The sequence below is a fragment of the Bos mutus genome, chromosome 25, assembly GCF_027580195.1.
Source record: "Bos mutus isolate GX-2022 chromosome 25, NWIPB_WYAK_1.1, whole genome shotgun sequence".
Taxonomy (NCBI): domain Eukaryota; kingdom Metazoa; phylum Chordata; class Mammalia; order Artiodactyla; family Bovidae; genus Bos; species Bos mutus.
This window is the reverse complement of record NC_091641.1, coordinates 2,328,543-2,342,493: the sequence shown is the minus strand read 5'-3', so window position 1 is coordinate 2,342,493 and position 13,951 is coordinate 2,328,543. Positions and strand designations below refer to the sequence as shown.

Genomic DNA, 13,951 nt, shown 5'->3' with positions numbered 1-13,951 from the left:
GAAACCTCTCTCTATGCCTGTTTAGTTTTTGGTGTTCAAAAAAAGGCTTGTCCATCTCCATTGTTTCCCAAACTGGAAACCAGTTTCACAGAAAAATAGTACACTGGTAAGGAAACACCCTTTGTTGAAGTTGAAACATAGTTGACTTAAAATGCTACATTAGTTTCGGGTGTACCACATAACGCTTCAATATTTTGTAGAGTTTTGCTATATTAAAATGTCAGGATAGCATGTAGAAAGTTGTGGAATACATTACTTGTTTTTCAGCCTATGCATAAGAAATAAACCGCTTTCTTTTGAGTGCTTCAAAAGTGGCTTGATGGGTGCTTTCAGAGTACTCTTTTCTAGAACAAGTTATTCAGCAGACATCGATATTGTCCCTGCCAAATGCCCGGTCCTGTGCGAAAGGATGTATATGATGAATAAAGCAGCTGAATTTCCTGCATTCCTCGGACTTTTGTTTAGATGGGAGACTGATGAAAAATGTAAACAGATGTATCAAGTCCTTGCAGATTATGCTGATGTGTGAAGAGAGGTTGGGGGTGAGCGGGATGGGGGCGGGAGCAGGTCAGTGGGGTGGGTGGGGTGGGGGCAGGCGGCCTCTGGGGAGAAAACTCTTTCAGGGGTGGCCTGAAGGGGTCCAGGGCCTGGCTAGTAGAGGGCCCAAAGCTGCCCCGTGTGGTGTGAGCAGAGAGGGAGCTGGGACGTGTCCGGCAGTTTGAGTAGGTAAGGAATTCAGATTTTATTCGAGGTGCATGAAGCCGACGAAGGGTTTCAACCTGGGGAATGACATTTGATTTATGTTTAAATAATTGTAGCTAATGTTTACAGAATGGCCTCTGTGTCCGGTTCTGTCCCGCCTGCCTTACGGATCTTAACCTATTTACTTTGCACAATAAACCCGGTAGGGACTTACCATCAGCACTGTTTATGGATGAAAAGGGAAGCCGTGGAGGCACAGGGAAGCCAGGTAACCTGGTTCAGGCTCCACAGCTAGCAAGTGGTGGAGCCGGGCCTCGAACCCTGGCATGCTGGCTCCAGAGGCCTTGCCCTTAACCTCTGGACACCCTGCCCTGTGCCGGAGGGGAGGAGGGGTGGCGAGGACCAGGGCCCGGCCCCAGGGTGAGGCGGCTCGAGCGGCAGAAGTGAAGGCAAAGCACAGAAAGCAGTGAAACTCTCATGTTCCCATTACCCAGGGTCCATATAGTAGCTGTTCCGTGTTCTGTCGCCTGATTTCAGGTCTTTACAAAAAACAAGGACGGCATTTCAGACGCATGTCTCACCTCTGTGCCCGGCAGCGTCGTGCCTCCATTGCTCAGGCGGGGTCCCCTTCTGCTGCTTTAGCCCTCCCTTAGGGCTCCATTCTCCCTGATGCTGTCCTTGGTGTCTGGCAGCCAGAGGTCGTGTCGCTCCTCTCCACGTCCGCGCTGTCCTCGGTTATCCCAGAGCCCTTTGCTGCCTGCATCCAGGACCTGCGGTCTGGGGTGCCCGAGCCCTCTGCGGGGGTCTGCATGCTTTGCCTCCAAGAGGCCCGACAGGAGGCATTTGCTGCTGTGTGCACCACACTCGGGCTCTCACGAACTCTCCTTGGTAGCCCTGGTGGTGGTTGTCGTGTCTGCCTCTCTCTGGTGCCATAGACTGTAGCCCGCCAGGCTCCTCTGTCTGTGGGATTTCCCAGGCAGGAATAATGGAGTGGATTGGCCTCTCCCTTCTCCAGGGGATCTTTCCCACCCAGGGATTGAACCTGCAACTCTGCCCGGCAGGCGATTCTTTACCACTGAGTCACCTGGGAATTGCTGATAACCCTTTAAAAACATAGACTACTCTTATCTCGGCCTGTCCTTGCCCTCTCTCCTCCGTTGACGGGTCCCCTCACCTGTGCCCCCTCGCCGGTCTCCTTGCTGTTCCCGTGAACCTACCGAGCGCCCCCGGCCCCTGCTCTTCCCGCGGCGGTCTCCCCTTGGATGGCTGGGCACGCCCTGGCTTCCTTCCTTCCGGCTTCTGTTCCCGTGTCTCCTTTCCGCAGAGGTCTTCCTCCACCGGCCTGTCGTAAGCAGCACCTCGCTGTCCCCTTTCCCAGCCTTCTTTTTTCTGCTTGGCGTTTATCACTCCTCACCTGCTCCCGTCCCGGTCATGGCTGGTGTCTTCTTTCTCAGAATGTGAGTTCTGTGAACGCAGGACTGTGGTCTGCTTTTACCCGCCACTGTGTCTCCAAGACCTGGGCCACTGTGTGTAACAGGCCACCGGTAAATACTTGTTCATAAACTGAGCGAGTGGAACTCGCTGTTGTTGAGCAGTTCTGGTTCCCTGCCTGCCTTCTGTACTTCCTCGAGGCAACCATGATGAATGTGATGTGGGCCCCCCTGGAACGGTTCTCATGCTTGAACATGTGTGTGTGTGTGTGCCCACAAGCGATGCATGGATCTATTTTTGGTTTAAAAACTATTAAAAATGGCACTGCGCTGCGTGTGGTGTTCTGCAGCTCCAGGTAGAGGCTCTCCACGCTGTCACAGAGACCCTGTTTACGTGTTATTTCTCTTCTCCTGCACTTGGACTGTCACCTTGAATTTGGATCGTTACAAACAGCACTGAGCGGGTGCTCACCTCCATTTACGAGCGTGTGAAAGCTTTTCGCAAGTATCGCAGTTGTGGGTTGAGGTATGCTTTCCATTTCCCCAGATGTTGGCAGGTTCCTTTCCCACTAGGTGTATTATCAGTATTCTAATCAGCTCTTGCCCTGTGTGGGACTTTTAAAATGTCTTGCCGTCTCCTGGTAAGAAAGGATGTGTTGTTTTAATCTGCATGGCTTTGCTAGATGTATTTTGGAGAATCAGAAAAACGAACTGACAGCTTGGAGGTTAAAGGAGAAGGAACTGCAAAAGCCAGAGGTGACTCCTCGGTTTCTGGCTCCTATGACCGAAGGTGGTGCTGCAGCTTCATGAGAAGGGCAAGTCTTGAGAGAAAACTGTTTGGAGGGTCCACTTGTTTTTTTTTTTTTTTTTGGTCCAAGGTGTCATTATTTTGCTCTCACTTTTGAAGGACAGTTTCTCTGGGTATACCGTTGTGAGTTGGCTGGCTATTCCTTGCCGTGCTTCGACATGTGGAGTCACTGCTCTCTGCCTTCCATTGCTTCTGTTGGACAGCCGGCTGTATCAGGCTTGTTTTGTTGAGGGTGCTGTATCTCTCCCACCGCCTTGTGCTGCTTTTTCGGACTTTTCTCTCTGCCTCTGGTTCTTCATTGTATCAGGTTTTTGTGCAGGGTCCAGAGGGGGTTTTCTTGGAATTGGTCCTTATGGGAATCCGTGGTGGTGGTTCTTTTTGGTAGGGTAGTGACACGACTTACTCTTAAATTAGATTTGGAGAAGTCTTAGCGTCTGTCTCCACGTTTATTATTTTGGCTGCATGTCCTGTCTCTTCTCCTCTGGGACACTGATTACCTCTTCATCATGTCCTTATATCTCTTCGACGTTTTTCCTGTCCTTCATCCTTTCGATCTTGCCATGCTTCACTCTGCATAATTTTCTCCTGACCTACATTCCAGTGCATTAATCCTCTCTTCATCTCTGTCTACTCTGTGTTAAATTCTTAATTTCAGTCATTGCCCTTTTCAGTGTTGTTGATTTTGTTTTTTAGATACCAGTTTTCCATGAAAAACTTTGATCTTGTCTGTGACTTCCTGTATTAATCAGTTATTGGGTCTGATAAACGTCTGGGCATCCTGTGAGTATATTCTGTTGTCTGTTTCACCCTTGGTTTTCTAGATTGCCTGTTAAGCTTTAATTAAATTCTGGATGATGGGTATGAAAAATGGTAGGGGTAGTTTGGGACTGTCTTCCTCTAGAGAGGCTTCTGGCAGGCAGTTAGGATAGGGAAATACCACTTTAAAACCGTGAGGGTCGGTCCCCCTGTGGTTACCCCTCTCCTAGGGTATGGCTCTTCAGTGGTTCCAGCTGCAAGCTTGGGGTGTTTACCAGCGCCTCTTCTGCTTGGCAGCCCCTGAGTTCTAATTTGGTCTCCCAGTCCCATCAGACTGCTGGAGATTCTGCTGACGTCAGATACTCAACTGCTTGTCTTTGCCTAGCTTCTTGGCCTTTCACTCTGCCTGAATTGGCAAGTGTCTCGAGGAGGAAACTGCACCTTCTCTCTAGGATCCTGGCCTCCTAGGTCCTCTGATACTTTCACACAGTCAGTTCTTACAACGTGCTCAGCTTTTTTAGTTTTTTGGCAGAAGGGTTGTCTGCAACAAGCTGGTCAGGTTTGACTGGAAACAGTCTCAGGAGTTCAGTTTTGGTGTTTAAAATCAGACCTGTTTGTGAGATGTCCTGGTAGAGATGGTAGGAAGATGCTTAGCTGTGTAGTCTGCTAGGAAGATTTTAATTCATGGGAATGGATGAGTGACATCCCTCAGGAGAAAGAGTTGAGAGAGGAGGAAAATCCCAGGACTGCAGACAGCCCAATAAAGGAGACCAAGAAGGAGTAGCCAGCAAAGTCAAGAACATCCTGAAGGCTGTATGGAATTGCAGGAGGAGCGCTTGAAGCAGAGGCAGTGAGTGGCCAGCTGTGCTGGATGAAGTGCAGTGAAGTCGCCCAGTCGTGTCCGACTCTGCGACCCCATGGGCTGTCATCTACCAGGCTTCTCCGTCCATGGAGTTTTCCAGGCAAGAGTACTGGAGTCGGTTGCCGTCTCCTTCTCCAGGGGATCTTCCCGACCCAGGGATCAAGCACCGTTCTCCCGCATTGCCGGCAGACGCTTTACCGTCTGAGCCATCAGGGAAGCCCAGGTCTGAATGAGAGGTGGACTGAAATGAGAGTGGGCACGTGTCTACAGGGTTTGATAACTTTAGACCGGAGAGGGCTGAAAGTGAATGGGAGAGATTTTACCTCGTGGAGGCGTAGCCTGGGCCATGGCCCTTCCTAGAAGTTTGCTGTGTGATGAGAACAAAGGGAAAGCGAGGGGAGAGGAGTTTAGGATGAGAAAGGTAAGCATTTCTCAAGTAAATCCTGCTGACGGAGGACCAGCAGTAGTCCATCAGGCGAGTTAGAGTAGTAACGCTGTTTGCACACTCCCACTCTTATTATAAATAACTTTGGGAGAGATAAATTGTTTTCTTAAAGTTATTGGCACATCCTTCAGGAAGCAGGTTTATCAGTTTGTAATAGAGGATTGTTAAAACTTCTGAAGTGAAATGAAATGAAAAAATAAATTTTACTATAGTATCCCAAAAGCTGCATGAAGCATATTAAATATTTCAAACTTGTGGGGAAACAGTAAATCATTTAAATGAGAGTAGAAAAGTACATGATTCTCCAGCCTGATTTTTTTTTCTTGGCCATGTGGCCAGTGGGATCCTAGTTCCCTGACCAGGGATTGAACTCACACCCCTTGAGCTGGAAGCGTGGAGTCTTAACCACTGGATCGCCAGGGAAGTCCCTGCATCCTAATTTTGAAGTGAATCAAGCTTGTCAACTTTTCACAGTTAATGTCAGTCTCCCGGTCAACATGATAGAACCGACGTGAGATCCTGTCATGCTTTGTAATGTGACTGGAGACAGTTCAGCAAGTGTTTATTTTGGGTAAATGTCTTTCAGTTTTCTGTAAATATTAGAAAAGACTCACCTGAGTCAATTCAGTTGGCTAAGAATATTTGTGATTTTGCTAGAGCAAATTTGCTCTTTTCGCTGACTTAATGTCACCAGGATCACTGTTCAAATAGGGAGAAATAAGTTCCTGTCTTAAACTTGTAGCAGGGCCATTTTTAAAAATTATCGTTCTCTTCTTTTGAGCAACTTATTCCTGTAATTAATAAAAATGGCAGTTTGCTGTAAAAAAATGGCAGTTTGCTATAAAACTGGGCATTTTAATGATAATTGGAAAGTATTTCCCAATATCTGGCTAGTAGCGATTTTTCTTTTCCGGTTTTCATCCAGATGTTTGGCAACATGTAGACACAGTCCTACTGCAGTTTTCAAATTCACTTTCATGGGAACATATAATATCCTCTGTTTATCTTGGACGGCAGAGTTTCCTTTTTCTCTGGACAGATGCATATGAAACACATGCTCTTCAAGTGGGGTTTGTGGTCCTCTGAGACTTCTGTGGAGGAGGAAACGGGTTGACCTATTTGGTTGCTATGAAGTAAAAACAATCTTGTTTTCATTTTTTTTTTTTTTTAGAGAACATCTGGGTTGCATTTATTTTACATTCTGGAAGTTCTTTAAAACCACAATTTGATAATATGAGGCTTCATTAAAGCAGTCACTACTTAGCTATTTCTCTATTGATTCAGTGCTAGGGTGGCTGCATAGACTTTTGAAGGTATTTAAAAAATTTTTGCTTTCTGTAACATGTAACTTTTAAATGACAACCCTTGATTTTAAACCAGAAAACAGGACCTAGACATTTTGGGGCAGCAGGGGAAAGACAGGTCAACTGGGTTATTTCTCTGCTGCCTACCGCGTGTAGGCTGGCCGTCTGTAGGGCTGAGTTGGAGTCTGTAGTGGCCCATTTTGCTCCATATCCCAAATAAATCCTCCCTTTCTTGCTTGCTTAACAACTCTGATTTGCTTAAGCCGTCTAAACCAGTAAAGGTAATCCCGTTTTCCTTATTGATTGAAGGAAGGATATAGAAGCCAAGTTCATCATGAGCTGTGATGGGCAGTTTGCAGGGGGACTTCTTGGGAGACTGTTTTCCTTTTTGGAGGAATACTCAAGGAAGAAACAGTTTCTCCTCTTACCGTGGCCTTTGTCGGGCCCTGGTGGTGGCCAACCCGTATTCATGCTATGCTATGCTATGCTGTGCTATGCTGTGCTAAGTCACTTCAGTCGTGTCCGACTCTGTGTGACCCCATAGACTGCAGCCCACCAGGCTCCCCCATCCCTGGGATTCTCCAGGCAAGAACACTGGAGTGGGCTGCCATTTCCTTCTCCAATGCATGAAAGCGAAAAGTGAAAGTGAAGTCACTCATTCGTGTCCCATTCTTAGCGACCCCATGGATTGCAGCCTAACAGGCTTCTCCATCCATGGGATTTTCCAAGCAAGAGGACTGGAGTGGGGTGCCATTGCCTTCTCCGACCTGTATTCATGGTACCCCTCAAATCTGTTAAGTTCCAGGCCCTCACGCTGAGGATGGTCTGCTGGGCTCTCGGTGGAGTTGCTGGGTCCCATCCACCCAGGAGGGCCCTCTCCCCTCCCGTCTCCACGTGTCCTGTCTCATGGGACATACCTGTCTTGTTTTGGGGCTATGGAGAGGTAGCTGGAGCCAGGGGCCGCGAGGTCGCCTGATGCTGGCTGGAGCAGCAGGCGGGTTTCAGTCTCTTAATTATCAAGAGTAAGGATCTCATCTTGGCCACTGAGGGCCTGGAGGAAACCTCATCTCTCTCCCACGCGTGTTCGCTGGGTGTATATATTTATCCCTTTAAGAACTGGGCTAGGTTATACTTTCTTTCTGAGATGAACACTTTCTCCTACATTGAATAAAACAAAATGTATTTTCACATGCTCGTAAATCCATTAACAGTTTCATTTGGCACATCCTTATGACTACATTTATTTTAACACAGAAGGGTTTTTTTTTAAAAAACACAGCAGTCAGAAGTGGCAGGCATCGGCCATTTAATATTCTGTTAGAAGACAGGACTTCCTTTGAGCTCTTCGGAGAGGAAATAAAGCCATCAAGAATGTCCTTTTCCAAGTTGCAGTAATTAGATTAAAATTTTTTTGAATTGAGACAGTCAGATGAGTTCATTTCTGTGTGTGTTAGAGTATGGGAAAACGGGAGGATTTCAGTGACTTTTCAGTGTTTGGCCTGTTCACACGATGAGGCCATATTTCCCGAGTGTGGGAGGACAAGTGGCCACAGACTTTGATGCAGTGTGTGATGCACTCAGAGGGCGAGAACCGTCTTGAGAATAAAACGATGCCTTTCATCGCCTGCGCAACAGGAATATTAATGTCGGGTGAGTGTTCTTCTGAAACATTGCGTGTCCCCCGGAATCACAGAGTGTCTGCCGTGGGCTCCCCCAAGACACGCCGTTTCTGGAGCTTGAGCCTTTTCATCGAAAATCGAGGTTAAGCTCTGTGCCCGTCAGACGGTTACTGTGATGTTTTGACAAAAAGTCACATGCCTTCTTCCCTCCTTCCTCGGGTCAGACTGGTCCTGAGGGGCTCTGAATCTTGCTCACGAGAACATTCCTGCCGGCGGGGCAGCCCGGGGGAACGTGTGTGGGTCCCATGCCCGTCTGGCAGCCCCCGTGGTGGTTCTGCCTCCCAGATGCCCGGTTCTTTGGCCGGATGTGCAGAACATGATTATTATAATCTGGAAAGAACATAAGTCAAGATGCTTCCCCAGGGGCTCTGCTGCTGTCACTGCTGAGGTGTTTGGCTTTAGGATTTCAGTCTCTGGGACCTTCGGGGGCCTCCCTTCTGCCCCCTCCCCCGGAGGGGCATCTGAAGCCTGTGTCACGTTTTCCATACAGAGCAGACTCGCCTGTGTGTAACGCTGAGAAAGGCTTTCAGAAGTGTTCTGGCTGCTTCTCCATTCGAAATTTTATCTCCCTTTTCTGTTGGTGAAAATGTGTGTGGGCAGCCCCAGGGACTGTAGCCCTCCAGGCTCCTCTGTCCATGGAGTTCTCCAGGCAGGAATACTGGCGTGGGTTGCCATTCTCCTCTCCAGGGGTTTGTGAAAATTTGGGGGTAGGGTAAAAGCATTGCACCCTTGAGAGGAAAGTCCGCTTCACCTAGTCCTTCCAGCGCCCGGAGATCTGTGGCAGGCCTGCCCGGGAGCCCCGAGTCAGGGGTGCGCCCCGGCCCACTGCCCTCCGGGTGGGTGGTCGCTGGCCCCAGCTGTCTCCCTTCGGAGAGGGAATGCCTAGAAGCTTCTCTAATCTCATGAGCTTGGCTTGGGCAGTTTTATCTTGGTTTTAGCAGTCAAACAGATTGGCGACTGGGAATTTCAGAAACCATTTCCTTAATTAAAAGAGCTATAAATTGACAGCCAGGGCCCATCCAGCATTCACTAGTTAGAGATGAAAGACGGAGCTCTGGTGGTAAAAGCTAACCTGATCACCTTCCCCAAGTGCTGGAGAGGGGAGTCTTTTAGTATAAACCCTTCATTTTAGGCTGTTTCTGCATGTTTTATTGAAGCTCTTGTTCCCTAATGTCCCTACACTCCCCCACCCCTCATCCATCATCCATCCAGAGACCATTACTTTTATCCGTTTATTGGAATCGGGGGGCTGTGGGGTGATTCAGCGCTGTGGCGGGTGGCCTTCCTTGTCTTTGGCCATGCTTCCTCCTGGCTGCTGTGTTGGGATGAACCACGCAATTGCTGCTGCACTGATAACCTCAGTCCCAGGGCATTGGAGAGGCCCCCTTCTCCCTTGTGAAATCTGGGCATTAAGAGTCCAGGGTTTGCCTGTTTGCTCCATCAGGTCAGCCACTGAAGGATGTTTCTGACAGATTTCCCAGTTTAAGGCAGGAGATAGTCAACCGTGGCGTCAGTGGTTTGTTCTGAGAATCTGAGTCTAGTAGGGAGGTTTGTTTAAACATTTGAACCGGTTATTTGCTGTTGACATTTTAAAGCAAATATCTGCAGCTGTGGTACCTCCAGCCTTGAGGCTTTGTGTCGATTACTTAATCTCCTTAAGTCTCAGTCTTCTCATATGTAAAATGGACATGAAAAAGCCCATGTGAAATTATGTCCTGAAAAATTAATGAAAAATCCCAATCAGTAGGCATTTAAAGCCGTTAGTCATCAGAGAGGCCAGCCCCTTGCCCCCGTTTGTATTCACAGCAGAGCAGAGGGGCGGATCCTGTGGGTTTGGGCTTAGGAATAACTGGTGATTGGCAGGACGATTATTGTTTCTTTTTCTCTCTCAAGTTGGTATTTTGAAAACCTTTGAGTCTACAGAACAGTTGAAATAGTGCTGTCAATATCCATGTATCTGTAACCTCATTGCTAGCATTTTGCCACATGTGCCTTATCTCTTAATACTGTTAATACTACTTTTTTTTTTGGCTAACCCATTTGAAAGTAAGTTATGTATAATGTAACACTTTATTCCTGAATACTAAACAGCATTCATCTCCCGAGGACAGTCTCCTACTTAACCACAACCATTGCCACACTTAAGGGACCCAGCAGTGAGTCCATACTATGCTTTCACATGTCATTCAAATTCTGCTTTCCCCAGTTTGTTCCCACAATGCCTTTTATAGCTTTTTTCTTACCTATCCAGATTCCCATCAGGGTTTACACTTTGTATTTAGTTCTGTATCCTCAGTCTTAAAAAAAAAAAACACAACTTTTTGTTTTCTACAATGACTTTTTAAGAGAGCCCAGGCTGGTTGCCTCACACCATTATCTGTATCCTGTAGTCTAGATGACATACATGTAAACAGAAGAGAGGAATGCTTTGGTTTCTTTGTCATTTAAAGAACTATATGTTAAAGTCATCTGCTTGATTCAAGGTCAAAGCCACATTCATTTTTCTTGTTCTTTGGTAAATGTGGATCAGATTGGTAACCAAAAGGAGTTACTAACCGGCTCAGATGTCAGTGGAGTATGCGCGTGGGCGGACTTGGAACCAACGCACAGGGTGGTTGGTTAGCCCACCCCCATATGGAGGTGATTAGTTATCTGGCTTAACATACTGAGGAGTTTGTTTTAATATTTGGCCCTGGTTTCACAAAGAAACGAGCTTTAGAATTGGAAAACTTAGTAAGACAAACTATTTACATAACACAGAAGAGATGTCTTTGCTGCCAGAACCTTGGAGGAAGAGCAGACCTTCCAGCTCTCAGGAACAAGTCGTTTTCTTCCTCTCTCCTTCCCTCCACGCCTTCCTATTGGCTTTAAACGTTTGTGGACTTGAGCTGCGGCTGAGGCTAATACAGGATCCAGCTGTAGCTTTTTCTGTTGTTGTTAGTATATCCGGTGATGATCATAGCACACTCACTGTATGAAAATTCAGTAAAGGAAAGGGCAGGGTGGGAAAAAAAAAAAAGTGACACTCTGCAAAAGTATTCGAGAGACAGTGACTGGTTCCAGGAGTCTCCCTGCCAGACCTGCCCTGAAGTGCTCCTTCTGTCTGCGAGGAGTCCAGCAGGCGTCTTGGTCTCTCCCTTTTAATCACGTTAGGTGAACAGCATGAAGCTGACATGTTTTCAGCAGGGCAGGGACCCCTCAAAGTGCTGTTCATGCTCCCCTGGAGGGGGCAGCAATCTGGGGAAAGAGTGGTGTTTTCTTTCCTTAGGTCTGTTCCGTAGAAGTCATACTTAACTCATTTGCCAGAGAGCAAGTTAGTATAGAATCAGCAGTTCAGTAAAATTAGATTTCAAATTTGCCTGTCTGCTTCCACATAATTCCTGTAAAAGCCCTCGTCCATGATCAGCTCTGTCTTACAAGTGTTCATCACTCAGTCGTGTCCGACTCTTTTGTGACCCCATGCCAGGCTTCTCTGTCCATGGGATTCCCCAGGCAAGAATACTAGAGTGGGTTGCCATTTCCTTCTCCAGGGTATCTTCCCAACCCAGAGATTGAACCCAGGTCTCCTGCATCGCAGGCAGATTCTTTATGGTATGAGCCACCGCTACCTTAAAAGCAGGAGGCACGCGTAATGTCACCCAGTAGCGGAAAATGGATTATAGGTTTCCAGATAATACTTTTTGTGATCAATGTAGTAATCACAAGACTAGTGATTTTCACATGCTTGTGCATCTTGAGCATTTTGTTTCTTTTTTTTTTTTAATATTATGGAGGTCAGATTTCTCAGGTTTCTTCCAGTTGTAGCAGACATCTTGTCTGGGGGCAGTTCGAGACCCGCACGGCCTGTGAAGAAGTCCTGGGGTTCCACGGTGATCGTCCAAGCTGTGGGTTCTGGACTTGACTTGCTGGGTAGGTTTCTTTGAAACTCTGTACTCTGTTTTTAGATAATCTCTCTACATTTCTGAGGTTCAGGGCATCAGTAGTAAATATATTTATTATTTAGCATAGAAATACCGTCGATTGTCTTAAGGCTGTGTAAACTTTATAAGAAAAATAAACCCGTGACACTTCAGTGGATGTAAGAAATGGGTGCTGCTTAACACATTGAAGAGCACCCTGCCCTGTCCCTCAGACCCTTACTGTGTCTGTGCCCGCGGGACCGCTGTTTTCAAGAACCCTCACCCACTTTACGCTGGACAGTTCAGTCTCCTGGGTTCTCACAAGTTACTATTTTCTGCCTCCCACTGACAGAAGCGTTTTTTTAATGACCCTTCAAGAGACTTCGCACTAGTTTCCTCTGCCTCTGTTCTGTCCCAGTTTTAGTCATAGTTTTTGCTTTTTTTTTAAACTTCCAGGTGGCTAGTGGTAAAGAACCCGCCTGCCAGTGCAGGAGACATAAGAGATGCAGGTTCGATCCCTGAATCAGGAAGATCCCCTAGAGAAGGAAATGGCAACCCACCCGTTCTCTTGCCTGGAGAATCCCATGGACAGAGGAGCCTGGCGGGCTGTAGTCCACGGGGTCACAAAAGAGTGGGGCATGACTTAGCTAAACAAAAGAACAGTCTGGTAGTGTCTTAGATTTACAGCTGATTGGTCTGCTGCTTCGTGTAGCACCGGAGACCCTCTTCTCCTGAAGTGACTGATGTAATGAAGGTGTTACGGCACCTCTTCTTTTCTTTTTAGAAACCGAACTGTCATTTACATAATATTTTGTCACCCTTTTAAAAAAGTTTATGTTTTATTTTCACTGTTTAGGTTTTAAAAGTTTTTCAAGCTTTATTTTTTTCAAGTGTTGTGATTTTTTTTCCTTTTTTAAAAAACTGAAGTATAGTTGATTGACAATGTTGTGTTTCCGGGATACAGCAGTGCGATTCAGTTATACATGTATTAATATACATTTCTTCATATCCTTGTCCAGCATGGTTTATCACAGGATGTTGAATATAGCTCTCATGCTATACAGGAGGACTTTGTTGTTTATTTATAGATGCTAGTTTGTATCAGCTAATCCCAAGGTCCTAATTTATCCCTCTCTGCCACTCCCCCTCTTTGGTAACAACTTTGTTTTCTGTGTCTGAAGAGTCACCCTTTTAGAGTTATACGATTCCGTGGGTTTTGGTATATTCACAGAGTTATGCAGCCATCATGTGGTTCTAGAACATTCTCATCACCTGAAAGAGCGCGCCGTCTCTGTTGGCACAAGCCTCCCTACTCAGCCCCACTCTTCTGTCGCCGTGGATTTGCCTGTTCTGGACGTTTCATGGACATGGCCATCTGTGGCTGGCTCCCTTCTCGGAGCAAGTCCCTCCGCGTTGTAGCACGATCCCATTTTCCGAGCTCATCCACACCCTGAATGATTCAGTGGAACGCCTGCACTCTGCCTGGGAGTGCAGGGGCCCTGGATTGGCTGGAGAGATTTTACTCACCTCTGTCACGTGGTTGAAGCGTGGTTTGTGTGCTGCCTTGAAGGTTTTTAAGTTGGCATGTGTTTTCTTCCCATTGAGAAAGCTGAAGCTTATTTTTGACATTTTTATTTGAAGAAGGACGACACTGAAGGCTTGCTGTCGTCATGCTTTGGTTTAGAATGTTTGTAATGCTCTGCATGGTTGCTTCAGAGCAGAACCACGTTGTCGGTAGAAGATTTTTACGCTGGAAACCAACATATGGGTACAAGAAGCCGACTTTCCCAGTGAGCTGTACTGAAATGTGTTAATGGAAGCACAGAGAATCTCCCAGTGGGGATCCAGTGAGACTTTGCAAATGCGATCCCAGCGGCAGACGCTTGAGACCAGACTTCTGTCCTCTGATCACCCTGCATGCATTAACTCACTTCAGTCATGTCTGACTCTTTGCCACCCTTTGGACCAGGCTCCTCCATCCCTGGGATTCTCCAGGCAAGAGTACTGGAGTGGGTTGCCATGCCCTTCTCCACGGCATCTTCCCAACTCAAGGATCGAGCCCACAT

The 13,951-nt window shown here is 47.0% G+C and overlaps 1 protein-coding gene across 3 annotated transcripts in view; it reads left to right on the top strand.

Moving 5' to 3' along the window:
* The window catches only part of CYTH3 (cytohesin 3), a 68,428-nt gene that overhangs the window by 4,512 nt on the left and 49,965 nt on the right, over positions 1–13,951 (top strand). Inside the window, exon 1 of one of the 3 annotated variants that reach the window (XM_070362785.1) lies at positions 7,903–7,957. The exons of 1 other annotated variant lie outside the window; for it this stretch is intronic. In XM_070362785.1, the coding sequence (XP_070218886.1) occupies positions 7,918–7,957 (40 nt within the window). In that variant the 5' untranslated portion in view covers positions 7,903–7,917. Of the gene's footprint in view, positions 1–7,902; positions 7,958–11,738; positions 11,896–13,951 lie in introns of those variants that run through there. One more of the 3 variants, XM_070362784.1, reaches the window with a different exon arrangement.